Source organism: Haliaeetus leucocephalus, unplaced genomic scaffold (assembly GCF_000737465.1).
Source record: "Haliaeetus leucocephalus isolate CR32 unplaced genomic scaffold, Haliaeetus_leucocephalus-4.0 Scaffold265, whole genome shotgun sequence".
NCBI lineage: Eukaryota > Metazoa > Chordata > Aves > Accipitriformes > Accipitridae > Haliaeetus > Haliaeetus leucocephalus.
The window spans coordinates 255,109-276,042 of NW_010972701.1; the positions used below are offsets into that span (position 1 = coordinate 255,109).

A 20,934-nucleotide genomic window follows, 5' to 3' on the forward strand; every position below is an offset into this window, starting at 1 on the left:
AGTGAGCGCTAGGAGGGGATGCGAGGGGGAAGATAAATTGCGTTGCGCTACGAGGATCGCACATGGCGGCGGTGAGGGGTGGTCGCCGCGTTCCTGTGGGGGTGGCGGTTCCCGGGGGCTCCTGGCCTCTCCTAGGAGGGGGGAGATGGGGCTGAGGGCGACTCGTGGCGTCCCGTTCCCCCCCCCCTCCAGTTTAGAAAGTCCTTAAAAGGTCATATCGCTGAGACCCGTTTACACTTACTGTCATGTACCCACTTATATGCTTCAAGGTTTTTTAAAAAAACCCAACAACCCAACACCTAAACGCTGGTTGCTTGCAGTAATGCAGTTCTTACTGGCGCTGGGCTGGAGCAGAGCGTGTAACCTCGTGCAAAGCGAAGGGGTTCTTTATGGAGGGTTTCCGATAGAAGGATTTGTTCTGTAATTTGGTGTTAGGATTGCATCAATCCCTGCGATGTAAGTGTTAGTGAACTATTGTTATCTTCTTGCAGAAAAACTGAGTGTGCGTTACAGGTGTGACAGCTTGACTTTTCAGCATGGAGAAGAAACAAGTTTCGAAACGCTTGTATGTTGGAGGGCTCGGCCACACGGTTTCAAAGGCTGAACTGCAAGAAAGATTTGGCAAGTTTGGGCATGTTTTGGATGCAGAGATTATTACCAGGAAAGATGATCAGGGTAACAGTTTTGCATCATCCTTTAAAAGTGAATTGTTTTTCAGTTTGTAGTGTGAAATGGAATTTTTGCTTCAGAGACACTTTATTTTCAGGAAATAGCTTAATTTTCAGTTTTAAAGGAAACATGGAAACTATATAGAAATTAACTGAATGTTTATCATTGATCAGGGAACCCTATGAAAACGTTTGCTTACATCAACGTCAGCATTTCTGATGCAGATCTTAAAAAGTGTAAGTACTGGGTTTTTTTTTTTAATAATTTATGGTTTTGAGCCAAGTTGCATTACTGATAATGCATCTAATGTTGTCAAATCAGGATGTGGTCAGGGTAGACCCTGTTTCATTCTGTCATCATATTCATTCCATTTTCTTTAAGCTGCAATTTTATGGAAGTTGCTTTACTGGAGTTTTCAGTAAGTAGATGTAAGCAGATTAAAAAGATTCCCTGTGACTGAAATAGCTGATTTATAAGTTCATTCTAACCCTTTTAGGAAAGGGTATAGGAAACATGCTTCAAATGCTTTCACCAGGTCCATAAAACATTAGAAGTGACTTGACGTGAGAGGAAACCCAGGAGGGCTTACATAAAGCATGCTTTTGTTAAAGCAATTTAACAAATCCCAAAATAGTTGAACTGCAGAACTACTGGCAGGCTTATAAAGCCACCTGTGTAATATGTAGCAGGAGAATGGCAGGTGAAGATACCTATACCCGAAGAGAGGGATTGGTAATATGCCCTTTTATTTAGGGAGTGCTGCCACTAGGAATAGGAAAGCTGTTTGAGAGTGACTAAAAGCTAACCCAGCCCTTGATACTTAACTTCCTTAAGTTCTAGTACAACACTTTTCTCTTTAGGTTTCAGTACTCCTTAGCTATGTTTTTCAAAGTACAGAAGTAGTTAAGTGGAGAAGAGCCTATCTGACAGTAGTATAGAAACTTCAGGGTATGTGTAGCTGTATTTTCAGGTTTGTATTTGAACTGAACCATACAGGCTTCAATGACTCTTTTGAAGTCAGAACTTTAATCTTGAATGTACACCTTCTTGTGTAAGAGTAGGGTATTAGACCTTTCATATACAAACTTAAATCAGGTGAGTAATGGAGTATAAAATCGTGCTAAAGAAACTTCAGACTGTCATAGAAGGAGGCATAGTTAAGTCTAAAGTATATTTTTTTAATGTAGAAAATATTAATTTCCTATCTATTTGTTTTACAGGCATGTCAATTTTAAATAAAACAAAATGGAAAGGGGGGACACTGCAAATTGAGTTGGCCAAAGAAAGCTTTTTGCACAGGTAAAAATCAATTTTTAAAAATGTATGTTGTTGCTAAAGTTACCCTTTTTCTGTTTATCTGATAATATTATGGCTGTGCTTTCATCTGCTATGCACTTACTCTTTCTATTTTTTATTGACATTGGTGGACTCTTGATGCATATTAGATACTACAACATGTTTTGCATCATTATTCCCTTGAAGGTAACAGATTTGTTAATTCCTTGAGTAGTGAATGGTTACTGTTCTGTGGGAGAGGGTCACTGCCAGCTGTAATTTAGCACACAGGCAGACCTTTTTTCATATATGATATGCTTTTTGGTACAGGCTCGCCATGGAGAGGGAGGAGGCAAAGCTGCAGAAAGAAAAGCCACAGAGAAACGACAAAGCGTGTCTGTTAGAATCACTGAAAAAGGCTGGAGTTGTAGACTTTCACATGAAAGCAGTACCAGGTACAGAGGTGCCAGGCCATAAGGTATGGTGGGATAGATATATAGAGAATTAAAACAAAAACCAGAATTGGGCCCAAGCTTATTACATCTAAATTTATGTCAAATCTCTACGCTTTATGTAAAGAGTCTTTTATTAAGTGTGACAGTCCAATTTGTGAGATGTAGTCTAAAGAAATACCTTATGTGTAGACATATAGAATGCTCCTGTAGTTCTTTGTAATGACTGGCAATAATCTTGATCATACTGTCCTCTCTTGTCCTGTTAAGTTGGTAAATGCTTTTTTACTCATTGATGTTGGGAATATCTTCATGTCAACCTTAAAAGCATGTAAAGAGAATGTGTGTCTTATTTTTATACAGCATATACTTTTTTGATGGCTGGGTTGTCGGGAACTGATCTCTGTGCTTCAGCACATTCAGGATCAGGGTCTACACATGCTTACAAAAGTAAGGCTTAGAATAAAATCACTGAACATGCAAATTTACGCAAGAAAAATTGTACTTACTACAAAGTTTTCAAAATTATTTGCTAAGCACAGAATGTTTTTGGAGGGTGATGCGGGGATTTTAATTTTTTAGCAGGAAGGGGGAAAAGGGCAAAATAATAGTGATCCTGTCTGTATATTTACCACTGTTAAATCATAAACAAGAAGCCTTATACTAAAAATAGTACTTGTAAAGAAATTCATTTCTTTATTGTCATTCTTTATTTGCACATTGTAGAAGTTTGGTTTTTTGGCTGGTTGGTTTTGGTTTGTTTTTTTTTTTTTTTTTTTTGAGAAGGAAGCTGGATAAGTTGTACAGTACAAATATATCTCACTTAAGAGAGTAAACAAAAAAAGAATTAGTCACAGTTGGTTCTTTATTAGTGTTTCTGTTATCCAAGAATATACATCTTGTTTTATTCCAGGATTACTTCCATTCCTTTTTTTGTTTAACACTGATTATTTTTCTTTTCTTTTAGAAATGGGTTGTTGGGAAATTTGGCAGAGTCTTGCCTATCCTGCACCTCAGGAATCAACAAAAAAATAAAATATCCTTTTCCTATAGGCTGGCCATAGGCACAATTCCCTCTTTCTTTCGTCATATGGGGAAACATTTGCTTGACACTTTTAATATCGACTACTGTGTCATATTTGATTTACTGAATCACCGAAGTAAATCTTGCAGTAAGTTTGTGTGATTTGAATAAATTTTTAGACTGCAGGTCAGTTGCCTAAAGGCTTATGGTCATAACATTAAAAAGGACCCTCTGTTGTCCTTTCACACAGAATTTAGCCTGTTCATAAAGACTGGAAGTCTGCTTGCTAAAAGAATCATGTTGTTTTAATTCCTTAACTGAGACTAACGTTGTGAAATATGACCCATCAAAATACTGCCATAACCTCAGAAAGCTGGAGCCAGACTTGACACATGTAGTTCCTATATCCGAGCTTACTTGGCACTTGGAAGGGGGAGATGATACCATAAACAAGAAGCGGCAAGGAGAGTTCCCTTTAACTAAGAAGCCACCTAAAAAACTGAAGCAACTGAGCAGTGAGGCTTTGAATGGAGCAGTAGTTCGCTCTTCTGGGTGCCAGTCACATTCAAAAACCACATGCTTACCACAGCTAGATCAAAGATCAAAATCCAAACCCAATGAGAAGTCTAAATTGCATTCATCAAGGACTCTGAAGAGTAAAATACCAGGGAGAGGTTTATTATCAGATAAATGCAATGTTTCTGGAGTTACAGCTCAAAATAATACGAGTGTTTCTGATAGTGACATTGATTCTGAAGAGGAAATCAGAGCAATGGTAGAGAGAGAAACAGAGAAAGCTGAAAATGTTGAGACTGAAAATGACCACTTGGAAATTGTTGGGGATAATTTTGAATTAAAATACAATAGTCACTGGTTGTTAAGCAATCCAGATGCCACGAAGAAAGCCATCAAAGGAAGTTACAGAGAGAAAGAGACTATGCAATGTGATAATGGCTATGATTCAGCAGATACAGATGAAATTATTGCTGAAAGTAAAACTCCAGATCTAAGTAGCAGGAAAACTGCAGTTTTAGAAGATTCTAAACAGGTGGCGGCGGAAAATAAAGAAATATTAACAAACAAAAAATGTGGTTTGATAAATGATTCCTCACTGAAAACTTGCAATTTAGAAGAAGAATACACTGAAAGAAAAAGAAAAAGGCAAAGGAAAAAATCTAGAATTGCTGCTTTGCAGAGTACAGCAGTTAACAGTACAACAAAGGCAAGCGATAGTGAAAGCTCTTATTCAGAGTCCGAGAAAGGAGAGTCTGAAATCAGTTCCGAGTATGAATCCATGATGCAAAACTGTTACCGCTTAGACCTTACATTAGATGACTTAAAAGCATTAGCTACTGAAAACACTGGGACACCAGCAGAAGAATCGGATAGTACACAGAGTTCTAGTCAGTGCAGTGTTGAAGAAAATCCTAAAAGTAATGTTGTAAATAAACCAAAACTTTCTAAATCTTGCCCTGCAGTTAAAAAAAAAAGTATCTCTCCTGAAGATGTAGTTGCTGCAATTTTAGCAGGGGAGGAGAATGCTGATGAAGAAAGCTCCAAGGGACAAAATAATTCACATTTGAAGTATCAGCCCTTCAGAGGAATGGGGTGCCTTTACGAAAAAGAGTTAACTAAGGACAGCACTGATTTAAAGAGGAGGTCTGTAGAAAGTTTAGGTCTTGAAGCTTGTATTTCTTACTGTGGGGAGGAGTCATCTAAAAGACAGTCTAAGAACCATCCATTATATTCACTTGAAGTCAGCAGTAAAAAGAGACAAAATATGCATTGTGAACAGCACAAGGGATTGTCAGATGCTGGCGCCTTAGCAGATGAGAGAGATCAGCCTGTTTCCAGGCCACGTTTACAAGGAAAGAACAAAGATGTGAGTTCTTTACAAGATGACCAAAATTCAGAGCATGGAGATGCTGCTGCTAGTGCTGATCAGAGCGAAGATGAGAGCAATGACATGGATAGTAATGCTGCAGTGTCACAGAAATGTATTAAACGACAATTGAAAAGCCCAGAACTGCTTTCAAAAAAATTGAGGAGGGATGTAAGCAATAAAAATCCAGAATGTGAAGCTAATAAATGTGAGAATGGGAAGACAAGCCTTCTGGAAAATAAAGAGCTTTGTCTTCATGCTACTGCTTCAGAGGAACCTAGTACAACAAAGAAACAGTTGCAGGATAACCAGAGGAGGCTGGCAGCTCTGGAAGAGAGACAGAAAGAGAGAGAATTACAGAAGAAACTCATTCAAGGAGCTCTTTCAAGTCTGGTAATTACACTCACAACTTCTACCTGAATAGCATGCAGTAAAAGAAACAGGGAAATTAATAGATGTGGTTTAAGATATTTTAAAATCATATTCTGGAATTTCTGACTACATCGCCAGTTTTCTTTTGAGTGTATACAAAATGATGCATACCTAATTCCTGGAATGTCTCTAGAGTTGCAAGAGGAATAGTAGATTCCTCCTTTCATGTCATGGAAATGTCTTTTCAATACTTACATGTGATGGCAGCAAGTATTTGGTATGTTTGACTTGACAGTTTCACTCTTACATAGGATAGCCAGCCAGCAGGCAAGCATAAACACATCATATTCAATTCAGATGCGGAAAGTGAAGCTGAAGTAGATGAGATGTTGAAGAAAGGTGCGAGTTTGGGAAATACACGTGAAGAAGTAAGTGTTATTAGGAAAAAGTCCAGTATTCTGTAAGGTAATGCCATATCAATATAACTCTGCCTTTTATTCTGAAGACTGTTTTTCATAGTGAAGTGATAGGAAAAAAAGTAGATAAGTTTTGAATTAATATGAGTGATTCTTCTTTTTTTGCTAACATGAAACGGGTTTCAAAAAACTTAACCATGCACCTGATAAAGCTGGAGAACTTGGAGAATTGGTAAGGAGATTGAGATTTGCATAAAAGAGATTTTCATTTTGATTAAAAGAAAAAGAATGTTTAAGTTATAGGGCTTATGCATAATTAGTTTTGAAATTTCACTGCTTTTAGTCAAAGGAAGGGGAGAAGATTTGGCTTGAGTAGTATAGAAGGACTCTTCGGTTTTTCCAACACTGTGGATGAAGAATCTTTATTAATGCAGAGTCTTGTTTTTAAACCAATGTTAAGGTCCAGAGAAGTTGAGTGGGACTTCCTCTTTACACCTTACCTAATTGAGACCATTTTGACAGACTTCTCAGGATTTTACTGCCATACTTTCAGCACAATTAAGTGCTTTTTTATGGAGTACAACTTCTTGTGTAATCACATTTTTTAGTCACATCTCTGCTAAAGCTTTAAACCATTGGTTTTGCTTTTGTTGGGTTTTTTCTTCATAAACGTAGTAAGATTAGGACCATTCTCGCTATTTAATTAAAATCTTCTTTTCTCACTTTTCCTCATGTTTAGTGCTTTTTTAACATATATATCTCTTACCCTGTATTTAGAATCCCTGCCCTGTATTTTTACTTTTCTTTAAAAGAACCTCTAATTCTATGGAAAATTGTTTCAAAGCCACAGAGTGCTTACCTTTTGTAATCATTGATATTTATCAACTGACTTAAACTATATTCTAGAGTTTATACCATAAACGATGCTTGTTCAGAAAGGATATAATTAGACACTGATATTTTTAAATTGATCTCCCTTGACGTGATCAGAAAATTGGAGTTTTATACCTAACTCTCTGATATTATAAAACCTGAGTTGCCCTTTACATGGATATTTGGCCGATGCTAAAATTTAGTAGTCATAACTGTAAAACAGAATTGTACAAGGTGTGTATACAATGTAAGCTTTGGAAGCACATGGATCAATAAGTGAGCTGGTTGTTCTAGAAATGCACTCTTTCAGATAAACCGGAAAGCACATGAACAAAGTTGATACTGATTTATTTTCTAAAACTTAACGTAAATGGCTGCTTTTCTGTATTTTCTTTTTGTTTAATAAAGGATGAATCTGCTCCTAAAACTTCGGCCAGGCTGTTTGAAAGCAGCGAGGATGAGCAAGATGATGCAGATTGTGATAGATTCAAAATTAAGCCCCAGTTTGAAGGCAAAGCTGGTGAAAAAGTGAGTGAACCCATTACTGTAACTTAGTTTTCTTCTAAGTCTCCATAATGCCACTTCAGAAGAACGTAACATGTAGGCTTGCATACTTGCTGAATATGATTTTGACAAACTTGCAATAGAATTCTCTTAAATAGAGGAAACGGTAGGCATGGAGGAAATAATGTGTGTTGGGGAGCGGGATTTGGTGCTCTGATGTTGTCATCTTTGAATACAAAGAAGTTTCTGGAAAAGGCATCAAGAGCTAAAGGGTTATTAATATGTTGCTATAATTACAGTTAAAAAAAAAAAAAGTTACTGAATGTTGATGGCTTTCTTCTCCAATACTTAATAGGATCTATTTTACTTTTGTTTAGCTCTTGCAATTGCAATCACGATTTGGCACAGATGAAAGATTTCGCATGGATGCTCGATTCCTTGAAAGTGACAGTGAAGAAGAAGGTAAACCTGCTCATATTTCTTGGTTAATGATAGTCATAGAGCTATATCTTGGAGCCTTAATTTTGGACGCTTGAAGGAACTTATGGACTCCTTTGCTTCTTTGGTGATTCCTTAAAGAAAATAACCCAACTCTGTTGTGGCAGTACATAGTATATATTGGTGGCTGTGTTTTCTTAAATGTATATGTTGCAAAGGTATTTGTAATAGCTGAGTGAGACGTACTTGGTTGATAAATGGACATTTGAAGATATTTTTTTTTAATACAGGATGATACCAGAACGTGTTTATCCATGTTTTTCACAGGATAAGTGGTGACTTATTAAAATAAACTTTTTGACCGTTACATTCATTTAAACTGTTTGTTTTGTAGTCATCCTGCAGTCCATGGCTGATTTGGCAGCCTTAGAAAGAGATTTTTTTTTTTTTTTTTTTTAAACAGCAGAAGGCAGAAAGCTGAAAAAGGCAAACTTTTAAAAGTATTTCTCCCCCCCCCCCAAAAGAAATTATTAACCTAGTTTTCAAAATTCAGAATTTGTTTCTGAAACTTAAATTTTTGCCTAGTTCTGCTACTCACTTTGCTGTTTTAATGTGATCTTCTGTACAGCATCTAACAGTGGCAGAGTAGTTGCACAGTTACGTGATACAAGCAGGGGACAGGTTAAATAACTGATCTGATTTTCACATGAGATAGATGCCCATGACATTTCTAATCAAAGATTTTCTACAGTCCAAGGGAGGAAGCCTCTAAGTCGCTTTAAAATAAAGGAAGTGACGCGTTGATAATGTGTGAGCTCTTCTAGTACTATAGTAATGTTGTATAGCAAATATTACAGGCTTACTCAGGTCATAGCAGGGAAAAAATAATGTATTTATTTTTCTCTTAGCAGAGACAAACATCTTGAAGGCAGATGAGGAAGAAGAGCTTGCTGAGGAGAAAAAGAAAAATCTGCAAATACTGGGAAGCATCTTGAATATCAACCTGGAACACCCTAAGCCAACTAAAATGGCCACAAGTGCTAAGAAATTCAAGTATGAATCACCCGTTATCAGAAAAGAAGGAATTTTAGGAAGGCTTAATTTTTGCCAAGGTTTCACAACTAAAATTTCTGCCTACCTGACTGAGAAAAAGTATTTCCTTCTCTGTTGTGTGGATTTGAAGTCAGTCTTTCATGCAGTTTCCTAATTTGAGTGTCCCAATAGATTATACAACTGGTAATTGTTATTTTAGGGAAAAAAATTAACAGATGCCTGCTTGAGTTTCTTCTAGTAGATTTTGATTGATGGGATTGTTGGTTATGAAAATTAGTATTTTAATAAGTCCTTGCCTATGTAAGATATATTTCTGTTCTCTGTGGAGACAGACTTAAGGTGGCTAAACAAAGAAAGAACATGTGAGTTGGGCAGTAGGTCAGTCAGTTAGACTCATAACTTCTGTACCAGTTAATAAGGTGGTTGTTTTTTCTGGCCTGCAGGTGATTAGCGTCAAACTTCTTTTTCAGTGAAGAATTTTTTTTTTTTTCATTTATCTATACTTCTGCTTTTGAGAAATTTCTTCATTAGATTAGGAATTTGTTACATGTTGCTGTTGGGCATGCTGTAGCCTTCATTAGAGGATGATGAGATAGGTTTGGAAATGTACTATTGGAAGTATGGTGACATATAACTATGTACTTGAACAGAAATTGGTCTGTGGACTGAATTGGTGGAAGTTAGTAGTGTTAAGGGTAATGCAATAGTGTGCAATTAGTAGATTTTTGCTGACAGTGACTATTGGAGTTGCATCAGTTCACTGCTGACTGCTAAATACCATTGTGACTGCTGCACAATCATATTTAATTCCATGACTTTGTACAAATTTTTGTGTATTTTCTAAAGACTAAGCAGAGGGAGAAATAATCTGTGCACCTTAGAGGTCATCTTAGGATTTGTGACTGACAATGTTCTCTAATACCCAGTTAATGATACAGTATGTAGCCATTTAAAGGCGGTTAATTTATGCCATAAGCATTACTTTAGGGAGAGGAGGGGAAATAAGTGATTACCTTCTTGCATTCCCATAAGGCAGCATGGGCTTTGCTGCGCTAGTATTGGGGTCAGTCTAAACCTTAGACTGCTTTAGCTGAAAGTCCTCAAAATATTTAAATTTTGAAAGGTGGACTAATAGGGTTTTGTTTGTTTGTTTTTCTTCTTTTTTTTTTCTTTCCCCTTGGACTCTTTGAACTTATACAATGTTTGGTACTAGAAGAAATAAATATAGATAGATATATCAATATGGATAGCTATATTGATATAGCTCCTCAAAAGATAAACACGTGCAGGTATAAACTTACTCTTACTGCATAACACACACAACTTGAGGTCTATGTTTTATATGAAATACTACAATTTTATTAAAGCCACTTCTGTTTATAATTTTTCCTGACCTGGACACTGACTAACAGGTCAAATGAGAATTTGAATCTGACTGTAAAGGTTTAGAGTAGCTTTCAGTTGAGCATTTAGAATGTCTCATGTTATTTCTTTTCCTTTCTGTTTTTTACAGAGATATTAATGCCCTCCGCTATGATCCCACAAGACAGGACCATGCAGTTTTTGAAAGGAAACCAAGTGCTACAGAACAAGAAAGGTAATATTACAGCCTGGTAACTGTAATTGTGATGTTTCTTCCCATGGAAAGATGGCAGAAGACTGAGTTTGAAACTATGCAGACAGCTATGTTTTTTCTTTAGTTCTCCCTGTTATTGATAAAATCAAGATAGAATAAGAATTGTGACCACTAAAATCACCATGTAATGCCGTCTTTTCTTTCTAGTCCATGTACTGTCTGCATGCCATTTTCTGTCTTCTTTCTCGCTTTCAGGCTATCCCTTTGCTTCAAGTCATGGACTTTAAGATTTGCAAATCCATGAGAAAAAAAATATTATCTCATAACATTTATTTTGCCAGAAAAGAAATCTGTCCTAAATATCTTAACTTAAATGTTATCACATGTTAAGTGAAAAGTCAGGATGTAGTTAATTATAAAGTAGACTTGTTCCTGCCTTTAGAGTCGAACCTCAGCTGTTTCCCCAATGCTTACCCTCAAAGGATGGGTAAATTGCAGGAGGTGAAAAGAAATGGGTCAAAAGTGTAAACCAAAAGGATAGTCATGCAGCCCTATAAACGTATTTCTGGCAATAGGAAATATCTTATTGCCAGAACCTGGAATTGCTAAGAAAAAAGAAGAAGAAGGAGAAAAAAAAACCACACCAAAAAAACCCCACCCAAACCTTAAAAGTGAACTACTCCATTAATGTGCTTAGATAAGTTTAGGAAAACATTAATAGCAAGGTTGCCTCTGAGGGAACCTTTCTTTTAAAAATATATATGCTATCTTACTATCCTTTTAATAATCTCATTTCAGTAAAGCTAAAAGGAAGAAGAAGAGGGAAGAGAGTGAGAAACTCCCTGAAGTGTCTAAAGAAATGTATTATGATATTGCTGTTGATTTAAAAGAGTTGTTTGGATCTTCAAAGAGCAAATCAGAAAAAAAAGAAGAAATACCCTGGGACAAAGACGATGCGGAGGACTCTACCCCACCTGACCATTTGGGACCTAATGTTGGGAGTAACGTAGCTCAGGAGTCTAGTGGTTTCACGTTTTCCTTCTTCGGAGACTTGGAGGAGTCAGGCATAAAAGAAGGTAACAGCAGAACATAAATAATAGTACAATTTCTAATGAGTAGCTGAAGTCAGGCACTGTAGAGTAATATAGTGGATGGAAATTCAGAATCCAGGGGATTTTTAGAGGCAAAAGTCAATAATTATGCAAAACATTATGATCTTCTCTAACACTTGCCAAGATTGTTGTAATTTAATCACAGCTCATTCATGCTTGCATCCCAGGAATTTTAAAAGGGGTGCTTTGAGAAGGAACTATTATTTAATTGGTTTTGAACAGTGATGGAAAAACTTGTCATCCATGAAATTTCTCAAGTAAACAGGGAAAACGATATACAAGTCAAATCAGGTTTCATATAAACCAACAAGATTGTAAATAAAATGTGTGTTAATTAAGGTAGTCTTATGAGCAAAAGAAAATCTTAGAGTTGACCCCGAGATCCAAGAACATTTTATTATGTACTTAATTTTATTATTGTACCTTTAGAAAATTGAAACTGAACAACACATGATTATTGGGGTGTCCTAACCGAAGATAAATGTTATGAAATCAAGTCACTTAATAAGGAGTAAAGTAGGAAATAAAAGAAACTGTGTGAAGTTAACTGAAATACATACAAAAAACCCCCAACCAACCAAACAGAAAAAACCCCAACAACAAACCCCCACGTTTCTGCTGGCTTCAGAAAGTATTCACTGTGTTATGAATGCAGTAATACGGGTTTCAGAATATGTAAGAGATCTCTAGAACAAAGTGGAGAATAACAGAGATGTAGTTCAGAGTTCACAAAGTTCTTAGCACTGAGAACCACGCTTAAGCACTATGTCTTGTATTTGCTGGTTTGAATAATTACTGGTTTATATTGCATAAGAATCCTGTTTGGTGGCAACAGGGCCACTGTGCTAGCTGATGTATTGACACAATCAGAAAGATAAATCTCTCTCCATTGCACATACCTCAGTTGCTTAGGTGATTTTTGTGATTATTTGTGGTGGTGGTGGTGTTTTTGTTTAACCTGACTTAAGATCATGTGTGTCATGTGGAAGCCATGAAGGGAGAACAGGCAGATAGTCTTTTTTTTTTTTGAGCACAAACTACGCGTGTTTTGTGGACAATTTAACCTTGCAAGTGCTCACTTTTTCCAAAGTAGCATTTTCTGATCTTTCTCTTGAATAAAATACTGTTTGTGTTTCATAGTGTAGTTACTGTTGGGTTTGGAAACTGTTTTATATTTCCAGAGAGAGGCAGTACAGGAGCTGTCTTCTCTATTCTGGTCATCCAGACAAGTACTGTGCGTATACTCTAAAAGAAAAGGGTACCATAGGTTTCCTTTTGGTGAGGTGAAGTAGTAAGGGCTCAGGTACATGTTCAGGTTACCATGTGTAAACTGCTCTTCTGGCAACTGGCTGTGTACGCTATAGGCAGGAATACATATGTGAAAATAACATAGCTTAAACTCACAGAAAGAATAAGCTAAGGCATTGTGAGTTTCTTTGCAAAGGAACTTATTAAGATAGTTCATAGTGAAAGAAAGCTTTTATTCCAACTTCTGCAAGCTAAAAATATGAATAGGCACAATTACTCTGAACTCAGTTGATAATGATTGTTAGGTTGGTGTGACTTGGTAGAACCCTGGACCCTAACAACAAGCTTCAGATGGACTTACACACTTTTTCCCTATGCTGTGATGATACTAGTTGAGAATTTTGAGGGTGAATTTGTGATATATGAGAAAGCAAACTAAATTCATACCTACCCAGAAGGTGATAGAAAACATGGGAGGGTAGGTTTCTGTCCTTCTTAAATCTGTGTTTTCCAATTTAAGTGTTTCACTCTGAAGTAGAAATTTTTACTGTCAAGTAGGGGAATAATCTGATTTTTTTTTTTTTTTTTAAATTGTGATATTATTGCAGAGCCCTACATACTTGAAACAATAAAACCTGTAAAAGTCACATGGCAAGAAGATCCGCGTTTCCAAGACAGCAGTTCTGAGGGTGATGATGAACCAGAGGCATCAGAAAGTGAAAGGGACAAAGAAATGCAAGTTATATTTGTATTTGTTGTCTACTTGGTTGTAGTTGTTTAATGCTATGAAAATGTTAATAGCAGCACTCAGGTCATGGGAAACAAACATCTTCATTCCACGTCTCTGAACAATGGAAGTCTTCTTAGGAAACTGTTCCTTGCTGCACAGAATGTAATAGCCAAAAATCTCAATACCACACTTGATTTGAAGTTGAATATAAAAGCTGAGTTTCTAGTTCGATGCATGAGAATTTAACTGGGTAGTGGGTTTGGCCAAAAGTCAAATATATATTAAGTTTTCTTAAGAAGTGGGTTTTTCTAGAAGGCTATACTTGGTTACTATGGAGTAGTGTTCTTCAATGCATACTATTTTTCTGAAGCATTACAGCTTTAACTTTCATTAATGGAATTTGACAGTAACTTTTATGATGCTAAAATTCCTTTGTGTTTGTCTAGGTTTTTCTCTTTACCGCAAACAGAAAGTGTTAGATTTTTCTTCTTCTCCAAAGATGATGAACGACTAAGAGGTATAACAGAACTTATTCACCTCTTTTTTGTAACTCTTAATGAAATTCAATGAGGAAGAAAACCCTGCCTAGTTATTAATATTTTGTAGTTAAAACACAGATGAGGGGTTTTAAGAAGAAAAAAAATAATTGCAGTTTTCCATCATTACTTGTGGTATAAACTGTGGTAGCACATCCCACAAGAAAGTCCTGGTAAAATAAATGCTGAACAGCTATCTTGCTTTCCTGTTTTCTGATAATTGCCTAATGATCTGAACGTAGCTGGTCTTTTAGGGCTTAGCAAAAAAAATATATGTAAATATTCTTATCAGCCACATATGCCCACATGGTTCTTGATCCTAAATAATGTGGGGGTTTTTTCTTGTGAATATAACAAATGTCATTGTTAAAACCAAACAAAACAATAATAAACAAAACAACACCCAAAGGAAAAAAAAACCAAAAAAACAAAACCCCAAGCAGTGCACAGGACAGCCTTAAATAATGTTTGTTTTCTGAGATAACTATCATTAAAAGTTACTGTGTTAATACAGTTACTTACTGTAATCTTCCAGCCTATCTGATTACAGTGCCTGTCAAATTTGAGCTCTGAATCCTTAGCAGGCATAAATTTTCCTGGGAGATGTGTGATAATGGTGCTGAGCTTTTAATGAAACAGATGCTGTTTCACTGCAATTTACATTGCAGCATATTAAGGAAACTGCTGCTGCTTTTTATTTTTCTTAGTACACAAGGCTGTAATACATAACATTTCTGTTTGAGCCAACCATGTTGTGGGGGCAAGAGAGGAATATGAAGAACAAGCCTTCTGACTTGATTGCTGTGATGCTCATAAGATTTACAACCACCACCATATTCAGAATTGTTTAACCGTATTAATTTGTTCTTTGTTTTGTGCAGAGGGCCCTAAGTTATTTTGTAGATCAATAGACCTCAGTGAAGAAAAAGATGGTTGGGAAGACAGACGTAGATTATTGCTTGAGGTGAGTATTTTAACATCTGTTACTTGGTAACTGCAGCTGAAGGCTTAGCATGAGGAGGAAACATGGCTGCTTATTTGCTTAATTTGCATTAAAAATCAATTCAGGACCTTTAGAAGGGCTTGAAACTTTGTAATTACCAGGGAACTAAAATTTTTTAGTATAGAAGTGTGTATAACATTATGTTGTGATGTCCGGTCAGGTAAATTACTGAATCTCTGTTATCGTACAGGACCAGTTACTTTACTGCATGTAAAAAAAGTGCTTGAGACAAACAGGTGAATTTGGAAACTTTTCACAATATTATGTTAAAATTTAAATATTTTCAGGAATGCCGGAAGAAGCATAAGGATGCAAGAAGGAAAGTGAAAACAAAACAATAAATCTTTCTTATCTTACTGGTCAGAAACGTTTCATGTTTCTTCTTTGAAGAAGTTGCAGAAAAATGTTACTTTCAAAATTCTACTCTTTCAAAGACCTAACAGGAAATAATATTCAAAAAGACTCTAAAACCTGGTTTCTAAATAGGTACATGTTTATTGCGTCACTTCAGTGTTTGTACCAAGATTTGGTTTTATGTCTATATGGGTTAAATATGACTTGCTGCTTTGCAAGATTTTTGAGAATTTGATCATGTAACAAAGACAATATGGGGTTATTTTGCTGTGTTCTCAGGCCCCAGTGCTAAAGGGGGTTGAGAAAGAGCAGGTGGCTCCGTGTCTGTAAGACTATATAACCTGTATTCTGCCAAACGTAACAGAGATCCTGTTTGAGATTCCTTTACAAATATTTGGAATGCATTATTTCCAGAGTAAAAGTTTACCAGAAGTTATGAAAATACATATATAACAAGGAAGACTTATGAAATGGGTATATTTGTATTTCTTCACAGAGCTGATTTTTCTACTTTTTAATTGAGTGTGTACATTAATAAATAATAAGGACAAATGTTGCCAGTGGTGTATGCTTGTTGTTGAATGAATGATGTTTTTACATATAAAGTCTTATTCTGAGGTCTGTTTGGCCTATATGCTACTGAGGGTCTGCTGGAGCAGAGAGGCTCTGCCAGGCCCACCCTGGGCTCCCGCTGCCAGGCCTTGCCTGGCCCCTGGCCCCAGCCCAGGGGCAGCCGGGTGCTTTGCCTCTTACCGGTGCCCAGGCCAGCACACGCGTCGCACTCCCAGCTGGCCGTGCTGCTCCTCAAGTCGGAGCAGCGTCTGTGGGTGCCCTCGGCAGCGCAGGAGCAGCACAGGAGCAGTTGCCAGGGCCTGGGGAAGCAAACGTGCTCATGGCTGTGAGGACAAAGTGACCGCAGCACGGGATTGTCCGGCCGAGCTCTCGGTCTCGGTCCTTGCGCCTCGAGCCCTTGGCGAGACAGGGTTCCCGTACAGAGCCCCGGGGTGCAGCCTGGGAGAGCAGGGTGTGCGTAGCAGAGAGTGTGTTACAGGCCAGAAGAGGACCTGGAGGAGCAAAGGGCAGTCGTGATGACGTGGAATAGTTCAAGTTGTGATTTTTGGGCAGCAGCAGGAGGATGGGCAGTGCAGTGCTGGGGTATGGATCCAAATTGAGGATGTGCGGTGGGTTGACCCTGGCTGAATACCAGGTGCCCCCCAAAGCTGTTCTATCACTCCCCCTCCTCAGCTGGACAGGGGAGAGAAAATATAACAAAAAGGAATCCTGGGTCAAGATAAGGACAGGAGAGAGCACTCACCGATTATCATCACGGGCAAAACACTCAGCTTGGGGAAAATTAACTCAATTTATTACAAATTTATTACAAATCAACCAGAGTAGGGTAATGAGAAATAAAACCAGATCTCAGAACACTTTCCCTCCACCCCTCCCTTCTTCCCAGGCACAACTTCACTCCTGGATTCTCTACCTACCCCCCCAGCGGGGTAGGGGGACGGGGAATGGGGGTTACGGTCAGTTCATCTCACATTATTTCTGCCGCTTCCTCCTCCTCAGGGGCAGGACTCATCACACTCTTCTGCTCCAACGTGGGTCCTTCCCACAGGGTGCAGTCCTTCAGGAGCACACTGCTCCAGTGTGGGCCCCCCACGGGGTCACAAGTCCTGCCAGAAAACCTGCTCCAGCGTGGGCTCCTCTCTCCACAGATCCACAGGTCCTGCCAGGAGCCTGCTCCAGCGTGGGCTTCCCATGGGGTCACAGCCTTCTTTGGGCACCCACCTGCTCCGGCGTGGGGTCCTCCCTGGGCTGCAGGTGGAGATCTGCTCCACTGTGGACCCCCCTGGGCTGCAGGGGGACAGCCTGCCTCACCATGGTCTTCACCAAGGGCTGCAGGGGAATCTCTGCTCCGGCGCCTGGAGCATCTCCTCCTCCTCCTTCACTGACCTTGGTGTCTGCAGGGTTGTTTCTCACATGTTATCACTCCTCTCTCTGGCTGCCATTTCTGTGTCTGTCCTGCAACTTTTTTTTCCTTCTTAAAAATGTTATCACAGTGGTGTTACCACTGTTGCTGATTGGCTCAGCCTTGGCTGGCAGTGGGTCCATCTTAGAGCCGGGTGTTATTGGTTCTGTCAGACACAGGGGAAGCTTCCAGCAGCTTCTCACAGAAGCCACCCCTGTAACCCCCCAGCTACCAAAACCTTGCCACACAAAGCCAATACAGGATGCAAGCACATCTGGGACTGGGACATCTCAGTGATTGCGGACCATTAGCAGGGCTATGAAAGAAGCCGGACGGGTTGTGGGGAACTCACAGGCATTGCCAAATCCCCAGAACGCCACAGCTTTGTGTTTCAAGCAACAAAAATCTACTACCAAGTCATACGCCCACCCACACTCACGCTGACCCGTGGTAGAGCCCTGAGCAACGCATGAGGGAAAGAACGTCCTTTACCAGGTCCTGGGGGTCAGGGCTTGGCCACTCTGATCATAAACAAACACCAAGAGCTTCCACGTGATTAGAGCTGCCAGCACATTGCCTTTGCCACCTGCAACTCTTGTCTCAGAGTTTTTGCTGCATTAGCCCCCAGGACTGACACGTTGACTAGTCATTCCCTTGTCAGTATTGGCCCTCAGCGGGGCCTCCAATGCCCTCAGAAACTTGGGTTTTTTTCTTCTGCCTTCCACTTCTTTAGACTCTTGTTCCTGCTTTCAGTATCTGCAATTCAGGAACTGGGCACCAGAGGACTTCTTGACATGCAAAACACACCAACAAGTTGTGTCTCTGTGCATAACTTTCCCTAACTCTTCAAGTCTTCTGTGGCTAATTGGAGAAATTTCAGGAGTATAGCCAAGCAGAGGAGATTGAAATGATAAGGAACAAGAAATCAGGATTTCTTCTTTTTCCAGTTTTCTTTGTCTTGCTGCTTACAGAACAAGTAATACCAGCCTTCTCCAATTCGTATTGATCCAGAGCATCTGTGGATGATGTCTGAACACATAGGAAACGGTGAGATTGTTTCTGTCAATGTATGCGACATCGTTGTCCTGTGCCCCATCATCATCGTCGGTCCCTCTCCACAAACTCCATCCATCATTTCTCTCAGTGGTCACCTGGACTTGCATCATGATTTCTCAAATCTAAGCTTTTCCCTCTAACGTCTGTAGCTGAATGATTGAGCTCATTTGCACAGATTCCCACTGGCTTTATTTGGAGAACCAGCTGCACGCAATCACAGAAGAATGTTGTTTACCTACCATTATAAAAAAAAAAATGTAGCAAAGAAAAACAATTCATTACAAAATAATGTATGAAGTCCAAGTTTCCTCCACTTTCCGCTGTGGGTCACCTTAGTGGAACACTTTCAGTGAGATACACAGGAGAACAGGTACAAACACAATGGAGGAGTTGGCTCAAGAGACCATCAAGCAGACTACTGAAAGACAAGGCAAGCTTTAAAGTGCCTGAAGCTCTGAGCAGCACCTGGGTAGCTGAGAGGTGTTTGAATGGGTGGAGACCAATGAGAGGAGGAAAGCTGGATGGACACTGGGAAATGCAGATGTCCAGGCAGTCTGCTGGAATGACTTCTTTAGAAATGGTCAGTTCAAGCAGGACATGTGGAAACCTGTGAGAGAGTGGTGAGAGTCAATACACAGTATACTAGGCAGAGCAGTGTCACGGGTGTAATGGGAAAAACCAATATTTCTTCTCCTGAGCATAGCACATGGGCTGGAAATTTCCATGCTGACATGGGAAAACATTGTCTGAGGAGGACCAGGGTTTGATGCATTTCATAGGATGAAAGATGTGCTCATGTTGTCTTTAAGAGTGGAGAACGGTTCCTGAGCTTTGCAGGCAGGGCACAGCTGTGCTTCTCCATTCAGGCCCAGAAGGTGCTCACCATGCCAAGACCAAAGCTGGGCAGCTGGAGGGCAGTTCCTTCAGTTTATGCATGCTCTTTGCCAGGGATGGGATTCATCCTGCCTAGTTTTGATGGTGAGAAGAAGTCACCCAAATGGCATTATTTCCAGGAACACGGCCATATATCAAACACACCTTATGTGGGGCAATGACTCGGAGACACTGCAGCTGTAAGCTCCATCCCCATCAGACAGATCTTGTCCTGTGACCAGATCTCTCAGTGTCTGCTGGGTAATGGTGCTCCCCAACCATCTGCAATACAAATGTATGTACCAAATGAGTTCCACCCCGAGGTTTGCACAAGATCTTGGAACTCATAAAGTACAGACGTGCCTTAGGGAGGTCTTCCCCTCACCAAAATGTGTTTCCTCAGCTCATAGTTTGGGGGGTCCATGAATGTGGAATGGAGAGACACGGTCGTTACCAGGGGATAAAAGGGAAAGCGCTTCTGAGGAAGACAGCTACTGCCTGGTGCAGGCCCAGGGAATCACCCTCCAGGGATGCAGATGTTGCTAAGGAAGCTGTCCCAAACAAGGTACCTGGCCCCCAGAGCATGGGGTACCTTGCACCCAAGGACCCAACTTTTCCTTTTGGCTCTTTCCAGGAAGTTCTCAATCCAGACCGTTGGCTTTCCCCATTGCTCTCCTATGCTGCTTCGTTTTCTATATTGATGGCATCACCCATTCATCTAGAAGCCTCATTCAGATGGTCTTGCTCATCCTGTGGGACTCGTCCTGTAGGGCTAAGACATCCTTACCAGCATTTCACAGAATGACAGAATGGTTGAGGTTAGGAGGGACCTCTGGGGTCATCTGGTCCAAACCCCTCCTCAGGCAGGGCCACCTAGAGCTGCTCACCCAGAACAGGCTTCAGATAGCTTTTGAATAGCTCCAAGGACGGAGACGCCACAACCGGGGCAACCTGTGCCAGTGCTTTGTCAACCTCACAGTCAAAAAATGTTCCCTGATGTTCAGAGGGGACCTCCTGAGTTTCACTTTGTGCCCATGGCCTCTTGTCCTGTCACTGGGCACCACTGAAAAGAGCCTGGATCGCTCTTCTTTGCACCTTCCCTTCAGGTATTTTTACAGACTGATTAGATCCCTGTTAAAGAATTTTCAGTCATGGGTTTCTCCAGGTTTGCTTTATTAACAACTCAGAGTTGGGCCACCACTGCAGTGAATGGCAACCTTCCAAAAATTTCTCAGTCTTATATACCTTTTTACCACCCATTATCCCAGTCCAAAGTCTTTGTAATTTTCCAGTTGATCTCGGTCCCCGTGTCATTATCATTCATCATCATTTTATCTCACCCGTTCTTTTGTTCTCTCCGGTCATCATCCTGTGGGTTTCGAAGTCCATCTTGGGTCAGTCATCTTCTCATCCCCTTTACTTTGAAGTCTCGTACCTACACAATTCTGAAAAAACCTCTCTGGTTGTTCCATTAACTATTCCACATCTATCTTTGTGAGTTCTACCTATTTGA

At 39.6% G+C, this 20,934-nt stretch overlaps 1 protein-coding gene across 1 annotated transcript; it reads left to right on the plus strand.

Annotated features, from left to right (window-relative positions):
- The first annotated feature begins 34 nt into the window (after nucleotides 1-34).
- Nucleotides 35-15,607, plus strand: NOL8 (nucleolar protein 8). Its single transcript, XM_010569251.1, has 17 exons — nucleotides 35-71; nucleotides 492-675; nucleotides 843-905; nucleotides 1,890-1,968; nucleotides 2,275-2,422; nucleotides 3,364-3,433; nucleotides 3,750-5,695; nucleotides 5,986-6,102; nucleotides 7,372-7,491; nucleotides 7,845-7,929; nucleotides 8,817-8,958; nucleotides 10,472-10,555; nucleotides 11,333-11,610; nucleotides 13,503-13,629; nucleotides 14,071-14,141; nucleotides 15,042-15,124; nucleotides 15,451-15,607. Exons 2-17 carry the CDS (start codon nucleotides 537-539, stop codon nucleotides 15,502-15,504), a joined length of 3,606 nt encoding a protein of 1,201 aa, XP_010567553.1. The 5' UTR covers nucleotides 35-71; nucleotides 492-536; the 3' UTR covers nucleotides 15,505-15,607.
- The last annotated feature ends 5,327 nt before the right edge of the window (nucleotides 15,608-20,934 follow it).

Bases quoted from the DNA above. Each gene is read 5' to 3' on its own strand.
- NOL8 (XM_010569251.1), top strand. From the start codon at position 537: ATGGAGAAGAAACAAGTTTCGAAACGCTTGTATGTTGGAGGGCTCGGC. The intron at 10,556-11,332 runs GTAATATTACAG...ATCTCATTTCAG, and splicing joins AGTGCTACAGAACAAGAAAG to TAAAGCTAAAAGGAAGAAGA. The intron at 11,611-13,502 runs GTAACAGCAGAA...ATATTATTGCAG, and splicing joins GGAGTCAGGCATAAAAGAAG to AGCCCTACATACTTGAAACA.